The sequence below is a fragment of the Aotus nancymaae genome, unplaced genomic scaffold (genome assembly GCF_030222135.1).
Source record: "Aotus nancymaae isolate 86718 unplaced genomic scaffold, 86718_ANA_hifiasm-v0.15.2.pri h1tg000007l, whole genome shotgun sequence".
NCBI classification, from domain to species: domain Eukaryota; kingdom Metazoa; phylum Chordata; class Mammalia; order Primates; family Aotidae; genus Aotus; species Aotus nancymaae.
The window spans coordinates 60,832,647-60,852,073 of record NW_026988418.1 but is presented as its reverse complement, the minus strand read 5'-3'; the positions used below and the strand labels follow the sequence as shown (position 1 = coordinate 60,852,073).

At 36.2% G+C, this 19,427-nt stretch overlaps 1 protein-coding gene across 2 annotated transcripts in view; it reads right to left on the bottom strand.

The window, feature by feature from the left end:
* TRIM33 (tripartite motif containing 33) overlaps positions 1–19,427 on the bottom strand; it is a 126,559-nt gene that overhangs the window by 31,156 nt on the left and 75,976 nt on the right. For both annotated transcript variants that reach the window (XM_021672716.2, XM_064372674.1), the window contains exons 5-9: positions 8,068–8,184; positions 5,746–5,860; positions 2,744–2,890; positions 2,170–2,287; positions 469–743 (exon numbers count right to left, since the gene is read on the bottom strand). In XM_021672716.2, coding sequence (XP_021528391.2) covers positions 469–743; positions 2,170–2,287; positions 2,744–2,890; positions 5,746–5,860; positions 8,068–8,184 — 772 coding nt within the window. The remainder of the gene's footprint in view (positions 1–468; positions 744–2,169; positions 2,288–2,743; positions 2,891–5,745; positions 5,861–8,067; positions 8,185–19,427) is intronic.

Sequence of the window (19,427 nt, the reverse complement as noted above, 5' to 3'; positions counted from 1 at the left end):
TCTTTTTCTCTGTATGTGTGTTTAAAGCGTATCAACATTAACTTACCCCATCCTGGAGTAATAGTTTTAATTGGGATGGCAGTGGAGAGAGCAAAAGATACGCAGAGATAGGAATGATTTGAACAAACGCCTAAGGAACACATCAGATCCTAGGCAGAAACAATCTGGTCCTTTGGTCCACACAATTTTAAGTGGAAAACAAAAAAGATCTGATGTGAAAGGATGAGAAGTTATATCCTTCCAGAGTATTAATTAATTGTTTCCCAAGAGAAGTTATTTACTTACTTCCTTTCTTCACACCTCCCTTACATCACCATCATAACCAGAGCAAATATTTAAACGCTAACGTTTGAGCTCTGCTCAAAGTCCTGCTAGTAACCTTGAAATGTGTAACTTATCTAATATAGAAAAAAGTATAGTGCTGGGGGCTTTATAATTTCTATCAATAATGCAGTAATGCATACTTACCTGTTGTTGTAACATCTGTGGGGCTGCTTGTCTAGGATGCTGTTGTGTTGTTGTTGTTGTAGTAGGTACAGGTGCTGGTGGTTGCTGCAACCTCATCTGTTGCAACTGCTGATGCTTCTGTGCATACACTTGTTGTTGCATGTGCTGAAGTCGAAGCTGTGCTAAGTTAATCTGTCCAGGGGTTTTACTAATGTGGTTTGTCCCTGGAGGAACTTGCCCAACTACAACATTAGGAGTATAACCAGGAGCTGGTTTACTCTCTATTACTAGATTACCTGAAAAATTTAAAACATGAGAAGAATTTGCATATAATCAACTAAATCATCTATTTTGCTGAGTAATCACCATGTTTTCCTCTTTTCTCTGACAACTATCAGCACCTCAAAGCTCCAACAGTACAGCAGGAAATGGAGTCCCTTTAAAGATGATGATGATCAGAAACTTAATACATTCCAAAGCTGAATAAATGACTTTTGGTTATTCAGAAAAATATATTTTCTGTCCTTACTCTTTTTTATACAGATGTACAGAAAATTAAGAGATTATAAGAGGTATTAGATGAGGTCTGTCTAATCAATCTAAATCAATTCTCCCATGACAATACTTACTGAGGGATACTCAAGATTGCTAATGCTGATTCCATCTGCCTTTGAATTGCTAAAATGTGCAAGGCAGAGCATTACAATGCCACAAAATCAACTTCTGTGGAAATACTGAATGGTTTAAACAATTTATATCCTTAGAAGTGATGGTTTTCCTTGCTTTTTACAGAGCCACTGCTTTCTAGGGATAGAAACCAAATTTTAGGAAGATGTGATTTAAGGGACAGGTCAACAGGCTTTCCCTGTAATGGGCCATAGTGTAAATATTTTATGCTTGGCAGGCTACATAAGCTCTGTCTCACAGTCCTTGGTTTTTGTTTGTTTTTACAACCAGTTGAAAATGTAAAAACCATTCTTAGCTACGATGTCACACAAAAACAGGTGGCTGATGCCAGAACTGAGGCTATAGCTAAATTTGAATATAATTTTTTTCTTTTATACAAACATTAAGTTTTATTTTTTTGTAAACAGGAGGCCAACCAGCCTCTGCTTTTATAATTCCCACTGTTTAGGACTTAACTGTTCCGAAAGTGAGTTAACTCAATCTGCAGACAGCTCTCTAATTGCTAGGAAGTTTGTGCGTATGTGTTTTATTTGAGCTCTCTGTAACTTTCATCTATGGTCTTTAGCTCTCTACTATGCTGTAACAAAAGCAAAATCCATTTCTCTTCCATGTGAAGAGCTACTCTTATCTTTCAAACATTCCTCAAGACATAACTATTGGACACATCAGCATCCCAAAAGTCCGCCGCTAATGCACAATACAGCTTAAACAACTAAACATCTATGAAATTCTCCAGACAATGAACCATTTGCTAAGATTTCTATATAAAACAGTCAATATAAATTTAAAAGATGGAGGATTGGGGGTCTAGAAACAGTACACATTAAAAAACAATATACAGAGTAGACTCTCAACTTTCTTAAGATGTAATGACAGCCATACAAAACCACAGCTAAAGTGAGTTTCCAATGAATAACATACTTTCTAAGTAGTTTTACATTTTAAAGTTAAAAATTTTATCTAAATTTGCTTTAGATGTCTTCTCCTCCTAATTCAGTGTTCCAAATTATATTCATAAAACCCATTATTTCTCACCTAAATTGACTACATTCTTTGCCCAGAAGGTGGGATCACAATGGAAACGTATTGCTCCATTAGCAGCAGGGACAGGATCACACCGTGCTTTCAAAATATGACGCAACTGAAAAGTAATCTTAAAGGGAAAAACATCCACATTAGTCTCAAAATCAAATATCAATTGGGAAAACATAAGATAAAGACATTAAGAAAAAAAGCACATATATTCTCACAATGTCAGCCTCAGATTAGGCAGTGTCAATATTTAAAGTTAGCAATCAAATCAAATGTACATGCTTGAATTTTTGCCATTTTGGGTAATAAATTTCATTAAGATACTAGGTATCTTCAAAAGAGGACATACTAGATAATTCCACTTATATGAAATTGTAAAAAATGATAGAAACTAGATTAGTGGCTGCCTAGGGGAACAAGGAAAGTTGGGGGGGTCATGGAAGTTTTCTGTATCTTGATGTGGTGGTGGTACATCTGCCAAAATTAAAATGTATACTTTAAACAGGAGCAGTTCACTGAATATAAATAATATCTTAATAAAATCCATTAAGAAAAATAAAAACAGTATGTGTCTCACCAGTCGCTTGCTGTACAGCAATGCTGTGCTGCTGCCACTTGCAATTGCCCAATTTGTGAAGTTCATAACATGCTTCACCTGCCGGGAAAGGCCTGTGATGTCATTCTGCTGCTGTAGTAACTTCATCTGCCTTTCTTTTGTAACATTCTGAAATAGAACAAGAGCTTTGCTGAAGAATTCTGTATGAAAAAAGATCAACCCCAAGTTTCTAATGCAAATAGGCACAATACCTATACTTCCTTTAAAAATGGGATAACTGAATAAGCTCCATGATTATTTAGCTAGCCTATCATCAATCAAAGGAAAAGCCACTAACAAAAGTGGAACTAAAACTTAGTTCTCTAAGCTAAAAAGGATATTCCACATATAGAAATTAACGTTAGTTACTGTCTCTTTTCTATCAACACGTCTGTTAAAAATAGTGTCTTCCTATTAATATAAAAATATGGTATTTATAGCATAAGGAGTTAACTTTAGAAATAAATTTATGTAATCTTAACTCTATACTTTATAGGTCAAAAAATTTTGTGTCACCAGTGCCACCTCCTGGTGTGGCATAAGAATGAAGTTAAAATCTCTCTTAAATATCCAAAACAAATGAAAAAGGTAACTTCCAGAGTTCTAAAAGCAGAATTAAGGAAACTTTTGATACGACAGAAGTTCATAAAGAACAAAGAAGTGAGGACTGACCAAACTGGAAAAACCAATTTCAGAGAAACACTGCAAAGGAAAAATAAACTGCTTTATGGGAACTAAAATCACCCCAGGAGGGATGGGTAATGTCCTACACACTTTTGACATTCAGAATGCTAAACAACTCATCTACTTGTTTCTTAAGAACTTTCTCCCAAAAACAACTCAAGTTGGTTTTCTGGACAATATTTTTCCTAAGGAAAGAAGTTGTTCATTTTATAATGTAAATCAATGGATAAAAGTATTCAAATGACTGAAGTCTAGTTTATTACACTCCTTTTGTAAAGCTTAGGAAAACGTCTCTTCTACATACGGACATACTACACTAGAAAACATCTATTTTTAAAATTACCATGTTAGTAGTATGTGGTGTATTTATCATTAGTTATTTGTATACAAGTTAGCCTTAAGAGGCTTTTTTTTTTTTTTGAGACAGGTTCTCACTCTGTCCCCCAGGCTAAAGAGCAGTGTTGCAATCCTGGTTCACTGCAAAGTCTGCTACCCAGGCTCAAGGAATCTTAAGAGGCATCCTTTAATTCAGAAACTCTTGAAAGGGTTTTACAAATACTACTTTATAGACATACAGCTAAAATGAATTTACAGTAAGTTTAAGTGTATCAAAAATAGTTACTAAGGGCTCTCTACTCACATGGGTCCTTCTGGGGGAAAAAAAATCTATTAGGGTTAAATGCAACAGACTGGTGTGCAGTAGGAAAGGAACCCCATAACTTTAACAATCTGCACAAGAGTACTTTTCATTTTTCTTTTTTTTTTTTTTTGAGACAGAGTCTTGCTCTGTCACCCAGGCTGGAATGCAATGGTGTGATCTTGGCTCACTGCAACCTCCGTCTCCCGAGTTCAAGCAATTCTCCTGCCTCAGTCTCCCAAGTAGCTGGGATTACAGGAGCACACCATCATGCCTGGCTAATTTCTGTATTTTTTTAGTAGAGACAGGCTTTCACCATGTTGGCCAGGCTGGTCTCAAACTCCTGACCTTGTGATCTGCCTGCTTCAGCCTCTCAAAGTACTGGGATTACAGGCGTGAGCCACCGCGCCCGGCCAAGAGTACTTTTAATCTCACAAACTGTGTTTCACTGGAAAGATGTATTCCATTTAGAGATAACATTCTGCTGACATAATTTGATTTGTATGCAACTATGTGCCTAATATTTTTAAAGGGTTCTATGAAGAGATGGGACAGAAAAAAAAAATCAACAATTTGAAGTTAATGGAAGTAAAGTAGTCAAATACATCATTTCATTATTACTATTCAATGCTGTAGAAAAAATAATCCCCTTATCATCTGAGCCTAGTTAAGAGCATGAAATTTTTAATCAGGAAACATTTTTCTTTCTAAAACTTCAATTTCCCAGAAAACTCACATTTGAAATTTGCTTAAAACAAATCAAATGGGCAGTAGAGTCTTTGATTAAAAATTTAGATTTCACAAACTGACTAGATTTTCATCTAGAAACTTACATCTACAAATTAACCTCAAAATATGCAACATAAATACCTAATATCACAAAATTATCACTAAGTTTAAGGTTTACAAATTTCAAAATAAGCAGCATTTTCTGCAAAACTATGGAAATATTTTTAAAATAAGGTGTAACACATAAATGACTCAAGCAGAAGCCCAACATGCATCTAAATGGAAAAGTTAAATTGAGGCCCCAACTTAAGCGGGTGGGGAAGAAATGTGGTGGGACTGCTTTGCCTTCATGTACATCACATTTTAGTAACATTTCTTTTTCTTTTTTTTCCATTTTGGAGACAGGGTTGCACTCTGTTGCCCAGGCTGGAGTGCAGTGACACAATCACAGCTTATTGCAGCCTTGACCTCCTGGGCTCAGTCGATCCTCCCACCTCAGCTTCCCAAGTAGCTGTGACTACAGGCACATGCCACCACCCTGGCTAATTTTTAATTTTTTTGTAGAGGCAGGTTTCGCCATGTTGCCCGGGTGGGTCTGGAACCCAGGGCTCAAGCAATCTGTCTGCCTTGGCCTCCCATAGTGTTAGGATTACAGGCGTGAGTGACCGTGCCCAGTCCTTAGTAACAATTATTAGATTTCTAAGAGGATATCACTGTCTCCTAAGGTATACAGCTAAAGTCAGTGTTATTAAATTGGGCTGCACAAGTAACTAACTAGAAAAGGTGTCTTTTCCAAAAATAAATTTTAAAAACCTTATTTTTAATTTTTTATTTCCATACCCCCCAACCCATCTAAAAGAGTTTTCAATAAACATTAAGAACAGCTAAAGAGCAAGAGAAGCAGTTTTTGTTTTATTTTGGCTTTGAACCATACCTCTAGCTGCTGTAAGAGAGATTTTCCTTTCTTATTAATTTCATTGATAAGGGTGAAAATGGCCACTTTAATTTCCTGTTCTACTCGTTTGTTAGTCTCATTTACTTCTTTTATCCTGAATAAGAGAAATGCATCATTAGGTTATCAACTTATCCTAGGTCTCTGAATCATCAACTGTTACAGAAATTCATCCAACTGGGCACTAAACCAAGTAATTAAAATGAAAGCTTTGTCAAAATGTACAACTTATGTTTCAGCAGACCTGACCACTCAATTTGGTCCAAACAAGTTACATATACAAAGAATGAAATTAATATTTAGTAATTTTAAATTATGTTCATAAGGCCAGTTTTCACTGGATGGCAATCTCCTTAAGTAACTATGACATAAATATGATGCACAAACACCAAACACCAGTGACTGCTGGTTAGTGTCCAATGTGGCACATTGGTTCTGTTTAATCTTGATGCTTTCCAAGAACAATCTGCAAAAGGACAATGTCACATGCAATAATTATCTTTTGAAAGGGTAAACGTTAAACTTAGAAACATTTATTTTCATTTATAACTTAGCCGCTTCAAACGTGGGTTCTGATATACTCCCTTGAAAATTATTCTCAAAGCGGTTTCCTATTGTATACAGTAAAGGGCATAAAACATTTTCGATCCATTTTTAAGAGTAGCTATTAGATGTTTTAGAAATAGTGTAAGCACTCAAAGCAGTTATGGAAATTTTAGGTGCAAATATGAAGCAGTTGATATGTTGGTATTTACAAAACAGGAAGTGGAGAATCCCACCAATATAAATATATAAAATGTCAACCACTAACCATAAGACGTAGCCTTCAGTTTTTATACATTCTACTTCTGTAAAAACTATAACCATGCTTTCAGGTCCTAAACTGCCTTTCAATTGACAAGTTTGAATTTAGTAACTTTAATACACTCCAAGCAATCATGTAGTTTTTTCCTCCTCTGTACATCATTTGGCACTTACTTGAAAATTTTGAGTTCGGTCCTTATCTTACTAAGGTGAATGGAAGACATTTTTAAAAACATATAAAGGTACTAATAACTAGTGATAAGAAATATAGGTTTCAAATGTAAAATGACTGAGCCAAAGATAGAAATCAGTAAGCATTTAGCATCTCTGCTGAAAGCAGATTCTGTACACAGATTCTGGAAGACATATACAAAATGTTTTTAAAAATACAATGTACATACAAAACATCTGTATAAAAATATGGGACTGCCATTATGAATCAACTGACTATATTTCCTTTGAAAGAGACACCATCTACCATTTCTGAGAAAAAGTCATCGTCTCCAAATCAATCATTATCACCAGTTTAACCTAAAACAACTGAACATTTCCAAAACACCAAAAACAAAAACCCACCATTGTGTGTGTGTGTGTGTGTGTGTGTGTGTGTGTGTGTGTACAATCAAAAAGCTCTGAGGAGCTTTTTATTTTCTTTTGGTGTTAGTTCTTAACATAAAAAGTTCTATCATGTGTAAAGTACTTTTCTCACTAATTCATTCAATTATTTAATACTTTTGAGCATCTACTATGTGTCATTTAAATAATAAATTAATTTTAGTATTCATTAGAAGTCCTAATATTTGTGAGTCTATACAATAAATACATATTAACCCTAATAACCCCCAGGAATTTTAGTTTTAATTGTGCCAGCTCAAAGTGTTTGCCTTTCTGGTGTTTAAGAGTCATAACTTTGTTAATTTGCTCTCTCAGGGAACCTACTCTCACTTATCAATAAATTTATTTAGAAATATACCAAAACAGAATTTTTTAATAATAATGGTGATGGTAATTATAAATATAATAGCAGCAGCTAAAATCTAAGTGCTTACTATGTGCAAGAAACTGTATCATGTATTCATCTTATAATGCTATTCATAAGATAAGCACTGTTTTTAATGCTTGTTTTACAGGTGGGGAAATAATTTGTCCATCAGTGATACTCTCTTCTCTATATTGTATCTTCCACACAATCTCCACTTTAAATTGTATAATTCAACTCTTTCCATATTGATTTTTTTTTCAAATTTAAGGTTTAACACAGACTAGAGTCTTATTAATTATAAAATAGTCAAAGATGTGTCCTAAAAGGATACACAAAAGTTTGGTCAATTAAATTTTGCTTAATTAACAATTATAATCCCAAATTCCTATCATTTTTCCCTCAAAAAAAAAAGTTTTCTTTATATGCTTAATGTATTAACAAGAAAACAGATTTAAACTGGACCAACTTCTCTTTAATAATTCTAAAATAAAATTATGGCTTTAAGGCAACAAACTCACCTATTCTGCACCTGAGTAGCTGCAAAATGAACATAATTCTTCTTCTCAAGAAGTTTAGCCAGTAGATTCTCAATTGCACCTTTCTGATTTTGAAAAGCTTCTTCCAAAAACTGGTACCTTAAAACCAGAACAAAACTACATTTAAAACAAAACATTTATGAAGAACAGCTACATAAGTCAACCTTGAAACCTTAATTAAGTGATCAACTCTCTATGCTGGCCACTCATACCTTATCTCAATAGTAACTTTTAGTTGGCAACCTCCAACTCTGACCCTGAAAGGCCATTATGAAAGAAAAAATTACTCACATAATGGTTGAGTTGCTCTTGTATTAGAGTTTTGATTCAGGATCACATCTTTTTAAAAATTCAAATATTGGCTAAGTTATATACATTTTAAATCATAAAACATAACCACATTATAGAAAATACTATAAAGGGAAAGGAAATCACCAATAGTTCCAATATCACAAAATCACAAAATCAGGGCTACCACTGTAATATATAGTTCCTTAATCTTTTAATTATGCATTTACTTATTTACTTTTTTTTTTTTTTTTTTTGAGACAGGCTGCACTACTGCACTCTGTTGCCCAGGCTGGAGTGCAGTAATGCAATTTAGGAGACAAGGTCTCACTATGTTGCCCAGGCTGATCTCAAATTCCTGGTCTCAAGTGATTCTCCTGCCTTGGCCTTTCAAAGTGCTGGGATTACAAGAGTGGGCTACATGTGGCCTAACTATGCATTTTTAAATGCAATTATAATAATAATAAACATGCAAATATACATCTGGCTTTTATTCTTTATCTTGTCTTTATAATTACGCTAAAATAATTTTCCAGTTCTGAATGCCATGTACTGTCAAACTTTCCACAAGGGTTATATCAATATAAAACATCACCAACACCAGTTTTAATTTAACTTTGTCAGCATGGGTGCTATATGTTAAAATTTTCTAATTATAATAGTAAAAATACAGACACCAGTAACATTTCTTTGGATTTAAGGAAGCTAGAGTAAGAGTTTTGTTTGTTAGTTCTATTTCATTTTGTAAATAAAGGCCGGGCATGGTGGCTCATGCCTGTAATCCTAGCAATTTGGGAGGCTAAGGTAGATCACCTGAGGTCAGGAGTTCGAGACCAGCCTGACCAACAAGGTGAAACCCCATCTCTACTAAAAATACAAAAATTAGTCAGCATGGTGGTGCATGCCTGTAATCCCAGCTACTTGGGAGGCCGAGATGGGAGAACTGTTTGAACCCAGGAGGCAGAGGTTGCAGTGAGCCGAGATCACACCACTGCACTGCACTCCAGCCAGCCTGGGCAATGGAGCAAGACTCCATCTAAAAAAAAAAAAAAAAAAAGCCACAAATATAAAATGATACCATACTGTGACAAGAGATATAATTCAGGTATATATAACCTACAAGAAACCACTGCCTATATCGGCCTCAATACCAAGGAAAGCAAAGCATCACAGAGAAGTAAGAATAGCATCTTATGCTAGGTACATAGACATGCTTGAGGCACATAAACACTTCAATATGGCCAAAGAAAAATATACAAAAGTCAGAATATGAGACAATAACTGATAAAATCTAGAGGCAAACTGTGAAAGGCCAAGTATACCACGCTATTTGTGCATTTCATTCTCTAAGTAATGGAAAACCTCTGAAGAATTCTAACTAGAATATAATAATCACACTTACATTCTAGGAAAATCATCACACAGAAATATAAAAGACCCAAAGAAGGGAATAGAAGGCAAAGACCAGCTAAAACTCTAAGACAGTAGCTTATATGAGAGATTAGGGTACAATACTGGTTGGTACAGCCAAACAAGCTGGAACTGATTTTGACAGTGAGATCAACAGATTTGAGAGCTTATGTGTCAGTTATACCAAGGTCCATGGTACAACCTGAAAACTGAATGCCTAGCTAAGGCACAGTCAAAAACCAAATCACTAGAAATGAGGAGTTCACAATTACTGTGTAATTGACTATATGGGCACTGAAATCACAAAAGTAAAGGCAGAAATACTATGAGCATCTAGATGTCCGCTGTTTCTTCAGTGGAAGTCTCAGCTAAGGAAGACAAGAGGGAAGACTATGAAACTGTTAAAGAAAAGTTTGTTAAGATGAAGGGAAGTTTTCTTAGAAGTGGGATACAAAAGGCACAGAAAGAATGGAGGACAGTAGGAGAGAAAATGTATAGCAATATGGGAATTTCTCTTAAGAGAAAACAGCTGGTGCACTGATTTTATTGTGGTAAAATATACATAATAAAATTTACCAGTCTGAACTTTTCTTTTAAGACAGGGTCTCACTCTATCGCACAGGATGGAGTGCACTGGAACCATCACAGCTCACTGCAGCCTCAAACTCATGGGCTCAAGCAATCCTCCTGCATCATTCTCCTGGGTAGCTGGGACTACAGACACATGCTCTTTTTTTTCACTTTTTTGTAGAGATGAAGTCTTGCCATATTGCCCAAGCTGGTCTTGAACTACTGGTCTTAAGTAATTCTCCTGCCTGGGCCAAAGTGCTGGGATTATAGACATTAGCTACCATGTCCAGCCCAATTTTACCATTTTAAAGGACAATATTTTTAAAGCTCAACTGTCTACAAAGTTGAGCAACATTCTAACTTGTATAAGATATTAACAGCACAAAAAAGCACATTAGTATTTTAAGATTTTTTTTTTTTGAGATGGAGCCTCCTTCTGTTGCTCAGGATGAAGTGCAGTGGCATGATCTTGGCTCATGCAACCTCCACTCCTGGGTTCAAGCAATTCTCCTCCTCAGCCTCCCGATTAGCTGGGACTACAGACCTACACCACCACACCTGGCTAATTTTTGTATTTTTAGTAGAGACAGGATTTCACCATGTTGGCCAGGCGGATCTTGAACTCCTGACCTCAGGTGGCCCTCCGGCCTTGGCCTCCCAAACTGCTGGGATTACAGGTGTGAGTCACCATGCCCGGCAAGAAAGTTTTAAAGAGGCTTTACTATTGGATAGGGGAACCAAAATTTTTTCCTTCATTAAAGAGCAACATTTGATTGATCCCATATACTATGATTTCTCTACATCCAATAAAAACTATTCCTATGTTAAATCTGAACAAATAAAGCAGAAATATGAGGATTCCATGCTAACCCTTTTGACTTAAGCTTTATTTACATTGTGACGAAAAAGCAACCTTTCTGAAGGAGAATTTGATTATGTCAACAAATAGGCATTTGGTAGGAAGGTTAACTAGTATCGAAATTCACAAAATTCTAACTCATAAAAATTTAACCTTGTATAAATTCTTCTTATCCTAAAATAAACATTTTTCAAAGTCCTATTTCTAAATATATCTAATTACATTCATATGAACAAGAAACAAGCAAACACATCATTTTCCTAAATATGATATACCTAGGTAAACTGATTTTTCTTTACGTAATCAAAATTACAGCTGAAATGAGGAGGAAGAATAACCAACAAATGAATTAAATGTTGTTTTGATTAATATGTAAATATCTCAAAGTAATTTCTTAGATTTTAATCTTGCATGTTAAAGTAGTAATTTCCTCCCCCCGCCCCCTGCCCCACAGACAAAAGTCTCACTTTATCACCAGGTTGGAATGCAGTGGTGTGATTTCAGCTCACTGCAACCTCCACCTCCCGGGTTGAGCTATTCTCCTGCCTCAGCCTCCTGAGTAGCTGGGACTACAGACGCTCGCCACCACGCCCAGCTAATTTTTATATTTTAAGTAGAGACGGGGTTTCACTGTGTTGGCCAGGATGGTCTCAATCTCTTGACCTCGTAATCTGCCTGCCTCAGCCTCTCAAAGTGCTGGGAATTACAGGCGTGAGCCACTGTACCCAGCCTAAAGCAGTAATTCTTAATGTGGGCTTTCTTAGTCACAGTGAACTATTCTCCATATTTCAAATAAGTAAAATAAAGTAAAAATTATGTATGCCCAGGATTTAGTTAGGACAGGCTAAGTAAAACTTTTTGTGCTTCTGGCTAAAATTATATAAACTTGGTATAATTATCTGATTTTGATCAGAATTAATCAGCATGCTTAGTTTTTTTAATTATTGAAAAGATATATTTATTTTAGTTCTGTAAGAAGTTTATGAAAATACGGTGCTCTTGAGTAAAGGGTGGGAGATAAATAATAAAAGGGTGTTTTTTGCTGGGCACAGTGGCCCACACCTGTAAGTCCCAGGTACTTGAGAGGCTGAGGTAAGAGGACCAATTGAGCTCAGGAGTTCAAGGCCAGCCTGGGCAACAGACAGACAGAGAGACAGACAGAGAGACAGAGAGACAGACAGACAGACAGACAGACAGACAGGCAGACAGACATGCTGGCTGTTTTTTATTTTTTATAATTTAGATTCATTTTATTTCATTTAACATTTTTAAAGAATCTTTTGGTGCCAATAAGTTTTCTTCAAAAACATGTTTTATAGTATAGATGAGTTACAATGTCTTCAATTCCTCCCCTTTTCAATGTTTCTAATTTTTTCACTAGTATAAAAATGGCCAAGGAGAAAATCCATGCACATATCAAACTGTTAGGATATAATAAGGTTACTATTATTTTTTCCTAGTTTTGCTTGCCTTTAATTTATTCAGGGTCCCTTTTGATGTACGGAAATTTTGCATTTTGTCTTATTCCAGGAGATAAATGCTTCTCTATCACTTTTTTTTCTTCCATGGCCAGAAAGGTTATTCTCAGTCTCAGATTTCTATTTTCTTCTGTGTTCATAAGGATTCTTGTTTTCAGTTCTATCCTTAGGCTAGGTGGTAGTTATTTAATATCCCAAGTTGCTAAGCTGTGTTTCCATCCTCATTTATTGAATGACCCTTCATCTTTAGCCATAAATAGTTGATGCCATTACCATACTCCACAGCTTCTAAAATGAAAATTTTTTTGTTAGCATCTCTGAGATCTGGGTCACCTTTCAGTCTCCAATACCTAAAGATCTCTGTTGGCTTGGTGTGCAGGCCACTTCTTCCTGAGAAGCTTTGGATTTGCTTATGCTATCATCTGCGGACACTATGGACCTGAGACCACTTCAGGTTTCCAGCCTGAAGTTCCTTTGGACTTCACACTGCAACACTGTGTGGGCACTGGCACTCGGGGGAGACATATGTTCTTCCCTCCACCCAGTGCAAAGGTTAAGATGCAAATGCATTTCTTTGTGATCTGTTTCTGTGTGGTGCTTGTCTTTGTTACGGACCTTTAGACCGAGGATATAGCCCTTGTCACAGTAGTTCTATTAAATTCCATCTTGGGAGTTTTTCCTCTGTTATTGGTGCATAGTATAATACTGGGTCATACAATCAATAATGTATTTTATATTCAACAAAATATAACCCATTACGTATAAAATAAAATATATCCTAAGTTCAGTTTCTGGATTGTCTATTATGTTAATTTTTCCTATTTCTTGTTGATTTCACTAGTATAACAGTGTTTTGAGTTTTTTACTTTACTGTTTTTTTTTTAATATCTGGTAGGACGATTTCTTCCTAATTACTCATTCTTTCCAAAATATTCCAGGTTTCTCTGTTTTGTTTGTTTTGTTTTTGAGACGGAGTCTCGCTCTGTTGCCCAGGCTGGAGTGCAGTGGTGCAATCTCAGCTCACCGCTACCTCCGCCTCCCAGGTTCAAGCAATTTTCCTGTCTCAGCCTCCCGAGTAGCTGGGATTACAGGCATGAGCTGCCATGCTCATCTAGGTTGGGTGTTTTTTAAAAGGTTGAGAATCACTTAGCTAATAACTTCAAACTTCTGAATGTACACTATGGTCTTGCTAAGTCCTGTGCTCTAGTACTCTACTTGCCAAGTGATACAGTACTATACTTAGTAACAGTCACTGTATATAATAAGTTTTGATTTTGGCACATCTAGGAAAAAATGTATTGTAGTGCTTTATATCCAAAAGCACTATGATACATTTTTATGTATCCAAAGTGCCATTATATCCAAAAGCGCTTCTTCTGAATATCTAAGAGAACCTTTTTAATAAAACTGACTCAGTTTCATTTTTCTTCAGTTATTCCATTTTTTAAAATTCATTAAATTTTAAACATATAGGCCAGGCGTGGTGGCTCACACCTGTAATCCCAGCACTTTGGGAGGCCGAGGCGGGCTGATCATGAGGGTCAGGAGATTGAGACCAACCAGACCAATATGGTGAAATCCCATCTCTACTAAAAATACAAAAATTAGCTTGGTGTGGTGGTACATGCCTGCAGTCCCAGCTACTCAGGAGGCTGAGGCAGGAGAATCTCTTGAACCAGGGAGTAGGAGGTTGCAGTGAGTTAAGATGGTGCCACTGCACTCCAGCCTGGCAGCAGAGTGAGACTCTGTCTCCAAAAAAAATAACAATAATAATTCAAACATATATTAGAAGTCTAATTCCACTGAACTGATCACCCATTTTCAAAAAGTGTCCTTTCATGGCTGATTTTATCTATACACCCACCTGCTCCATCCCTTAGATTACTGTGAAGAAAATTCCAAACATCATACTTTATCTAAACATTTCTCCATCTACAGATAGGAATAGCTAGGCTATTCTGATAACTTACTACATTTTCAGGCACTGTGCTAAGTATCTTAACATGGATTCTCTCATTTAACCTTTAGAAAAACTTAATGACTTAGATACTACTACTCCAATTTTCACAGTTAAAGTTGGATGACTTGGACAACCCTCTGTGTCTCAGTTCTTCTCCAGTAAAACATACAACAATCATCATTTATACATGCACAGGACTGTGCTAAGAATTAAACTGGTCAAAACACACAAAGCACTTAAGGCATACAAAGATTTAACGCATACTAAGGATTTAATGTATACTAAAGATTTAATATATACATAAGGATTTAATGCATACTAAGGATTTAATATCACTGTTATTCTTAGCAGTAATGGTAAAGGATTTAAATTGTTAGAATTTATATTGATGCAAACTTATATTGTTCCTATTTAAGCTATATATGAAAGGGAGATGATAACAACTGTAACAGTTCAGGAAATTGACAGAGAGTAGCAAATGCGAGCAACGAGCAACCGTGAGGACAACCTAAAAGGGCAGAAATTTCTATGAAGTAAGGGAAAAACATTAAAATCCTCACATAAATAGAACAGGGACCAAAAGCTAAACTTTAATTAAATCTCAAAGGTCACAGTGACATCACCTGATATTTCAATTACCTAAGACTTCATTAGTAGAACACGATGTCACTTTTTATTGCTGTCTTCAAAATCACTTTTTTCTTCTTCTGTTAATAGCTAACCTTCTGTTAATCCTATCCAAAATGAAGCCCCCATCAAAAAAAACAGTGAGCAACGAAAAGTCATAAGTATACTAACATATGTATAGTTGGTATCCCCAAAGGAGAAAAACAGAGGGAAGGGAAAAATGTATTAGAAAAAATAGTTATGGACAAAAGTTTTTCAGATACGATGATCTACAGCTCAAAGAAGCTCAACATCCCCCCAAGTACAAGAAATATTCAGAAAACTACACTAAGGTTTACAATTTCCAAACTGTTTAACATCAGTGATAAAGAGAAAATATCAAAAGCAACCAGAAGAGAAAAACTATACAGTGTGAACAAATGAACAAAGACAAAACAGATTTCTTGATGGGATCAATGAGATTGGAGCAACATCTTTAAATTACTGAAAGAAAACTTTCAGCCTAGAATTATTTATCCAGAAAAGTTAATATGAAGGTGAAACTCTTGGGAGTGATAAAGATGTTCACTATTTTGACCGTGATGATGGATTCACACAGTCCGTTACCACAAAGCAGATATCAAAAACCTGTATCGCTACAAAGCAAGAGATCCAAAAGTGCTGTGACCTTACCATAGGGTATAGTAAGAGTAACCTGCCCCTCTATCACCTCAAAAAGACTGAATGAAAATTACAATGATGCTGTGGAAGAGGAGAGGGAAGACCCTTAGAAGCTGTATCTGCAAAGCACTTCACACTTGTGAATTTTTACACCAAGTGCACATCATCTTGGTGGCTCAAAATTTACCTATCCAAAACTGGTAGTGCTTCCAGGTAATAGCAACAGGAAATTCAATCCTTTATTGTGGAAAGCGTCATAATTTTAGCCAAAAAAAACTGCATAATTTTTCAAGGAAAGCAGAAAGTTCACAGTTGAAAACAACTATATATATATAAGGAAATATGGCACCCTAAGCAAAAATCAACAGAAATAACAGGAAGAACAGACCTACTAACAGAGGCAAAATAACTATATATACTCTACTGAAAGAATAAAACACAAGGTAAAATGTTTAGGTAACTAACTAAAATTTTAGATGAAGAAGACAAAAGACGTTTTTGAACTCTTTTTGCTATCTAAAGTTTTAAAAAGGGGGAAGATCTGGCTGATTTAAAATATAATGAATAGGTTTTAATGGCAGTTTAGACATAGCTAAAGAGTATTCGTGATCTGAGATTGTTCAGAGAAAACTGTCTCCCTGTTTTGCATTTTCAATGTAAAAAAGATGAGAAATACAAACATTAAGAGAAATGGAGAATGGACTGAAGGAGGTCTAACTGCTTCATTGCTCACATCCAACTGGAATTCCAGAAGAAGGGTCAACAAAGAATGCAATATATGAAGAGATTATTGATTGAAAGACACAATCATAATGCACATTTTAAAAGACGTCTTGTTATTCTTTACACAGTTTCTTTAGGTATACTTCTGTGTATAAATTACGTATCTTGTGACTCTTAAAGATTTTTAAGACTCTTAAGTACGTAGGCCAGGCATGGTGGCTCATGCCTGGAATCCACAACACTTTGGGAGGCTGAAGTGGGAGGATCACTTGTGGCCAGGAGTGCAACAGTAGCTGGGGTAAAAAAGCAAGACCCTGTCTAGGCAAAAAAATTTAAAAAAATTATTGGGGGTGGTGGCACATGCCTGTGCTTCCAGTTACTTGAGAGAATCACCTTAGTCCAAGAGTTGGGGGCTGCAGTGAGCTATGATCACACCACTGCTCTCCAGCCTTGGTGACACGAGTGAGACCTCATCCCTTTAAAAATAAAAAAGTGACCAGGCATGGTGGCTCACGTCTGTAAATCCAGCACTTTGGGAGGCTGAGGTGGGTGGATCGCAAGGTCAGGTGTTCGAGACAAGCCTGACCAATACGGTGAAACGCTGTCTCTACTAAAAATACAAAAATTAGCCGGGTGTGGTAGCACGCATCTGTAACCCCAGCTACTCAGGAGGCTGAGCCAGGAGAATCGCTTGAACCTGGGAGGCGGAGGTTGCAGTGAGCCAAGATAACGCCACTGCACTCCAGCCTGGGTGAAACTCTATCTCAAAAATAAATAAATAAAAATAAAACAGTACGTCATCTTTATTGATATACACTAAATTTGCCTATTTGCCAGGAAATATTCAAAGGGTAAGGAACCACAGTAAATAAGATAAAATAAGGTCCTGTTCTTCCTTTCCTTACATTTTAATTAAGGAGAAAACAAAAATTTGAATAGGGTGATGTGATACAGAGGACCTAAGTGGCTAAACATTCTACACTGGGTATACGCACACAAGGGAGCTCCTGAAGATGTGATGACACATACAGTTATCTCAAAGGTAGGAACTAGGCATGCAGAGAGATCAGAGATGAGCTGTAAACGATCAGAGGTAAATCTGCATTTTTGCAAAGGAAAACGACCAATCAGTCTTATTCTTTGCAATAATTTCACCAATTAATAAAATTTCACATGGGATACTTCTTACCTCATCTGCCCGCTCTGCCAAATGGGTAACTTTTATCTGTGGAACTAACAACTGTGAATCCATTTCTTCCTCAAGTCTCCTGATATTCTTCTCTTTCAAATTAACTCTTAGCCATAAAGAATTATTCTCCTTCTAGCCATAGCAATGATTCTGCTGGGTAACTGACTCATTGAACCTATGAGCTCTTCAGATAGTTTGATATCCTGATAGGCTCATAAACTATAATATTAAAGTTAATGAAGCTATGTTTTAGCAATACCCAAATGAATTAATTCAAATTTTAAAGATACTCAGATGAACTATTATGGAACCATGTACTCGATCTCAGTCTCATACAGACGACACAACTCCCAGATAGCAAGGACAGCGTACATATTTTCATTATTGTATGGTTATCACCTAGCAAGGTACCTGGTATATGGTGTACTCACATATCTACTGAATAAATGAGATCAATGAATAATCATTTGTTGAGTGAAGTTCAATAAATAAACCCTTTTATCTGACAATAAATGTACCCCGTGAAAAAATTAGATAGGAAATCTTTATTTGTTGCCATAGCTCTGAATCTAGCACCCTAAGAGGACTGATAGTAGATATGTATTTATATATCACTTCTACCAAAAATGTATTCAGATTCTTCAACTACTTAGATTGCATCTGAAAGAAATTTTTAGGGCCAGGTATGGTGACTTACACCTGTAACCCCAGCACTTTGGGATGCTGACGTAGGCAGGTCGCCTGAGGTCAGGAGTTCAAGACCAGCCTGGCCAACATGGTGAAACCCTATCTCTACTAAAATTACAAAAATTAGCCAGGCATGGTAGGTGGGCACCTATGATCCCAGCTACTTAGGAGTCTGAGGCAGGAGAATAACTTGAACCTAGGAGGCAGAGGTTGCAATGAGCCAAGTTCAAGCCACTGCACTCCAGCCATGGCGACAGAGCAAGACTCCATCTCAAAAACAATAAATAAATAAATAAATAAATAAAAATTTAAAAAGAATTTTTAGAAGAATTTACAGAAGTACTAAAAAATGAGTTTCAGCAGAGGTTCTTCTAAAGCTATGAATAATGCAAACCACCTGGGATGATTTACCAGTATTCTTAAAAGATTATAAAAACAATTCTTTTATACCCAGACCATAATATAAGATTCTTATCTAGCCTAGAATAGGAATAAGGCATCAATATATTTTTTAAATCTCTCTAGGTAGTTTTAATATGAATTTAGAATTGTGAATATCTGCTCTAAATTTTATCCATACAAAATCTTAATTCAAAAGTCTAATTCTAAGAAAAGCTATTCCTTCTCTTCTTTTCTTTCTCTCTCTCTCTCTCACTATTTTTTAAATAGTATAGATGGGGGCCAGGCACAGTGGCTCAATCCTGTAATCCCAGCACTTTGGGAGGCTCAGGCAGGCCGATCACGAGGTCAGGAGTTCAAGACCAGCCTGGCCAACATAGTGAAACCCCATCTCTACTAAAAATACAAAAAAAATTAGCTGAATGTGGTGGCAGACACCTGTAGTCCCAGCTACTCAGGAGGCTGAGGTGGGAGAATCACCTGAACACAGAA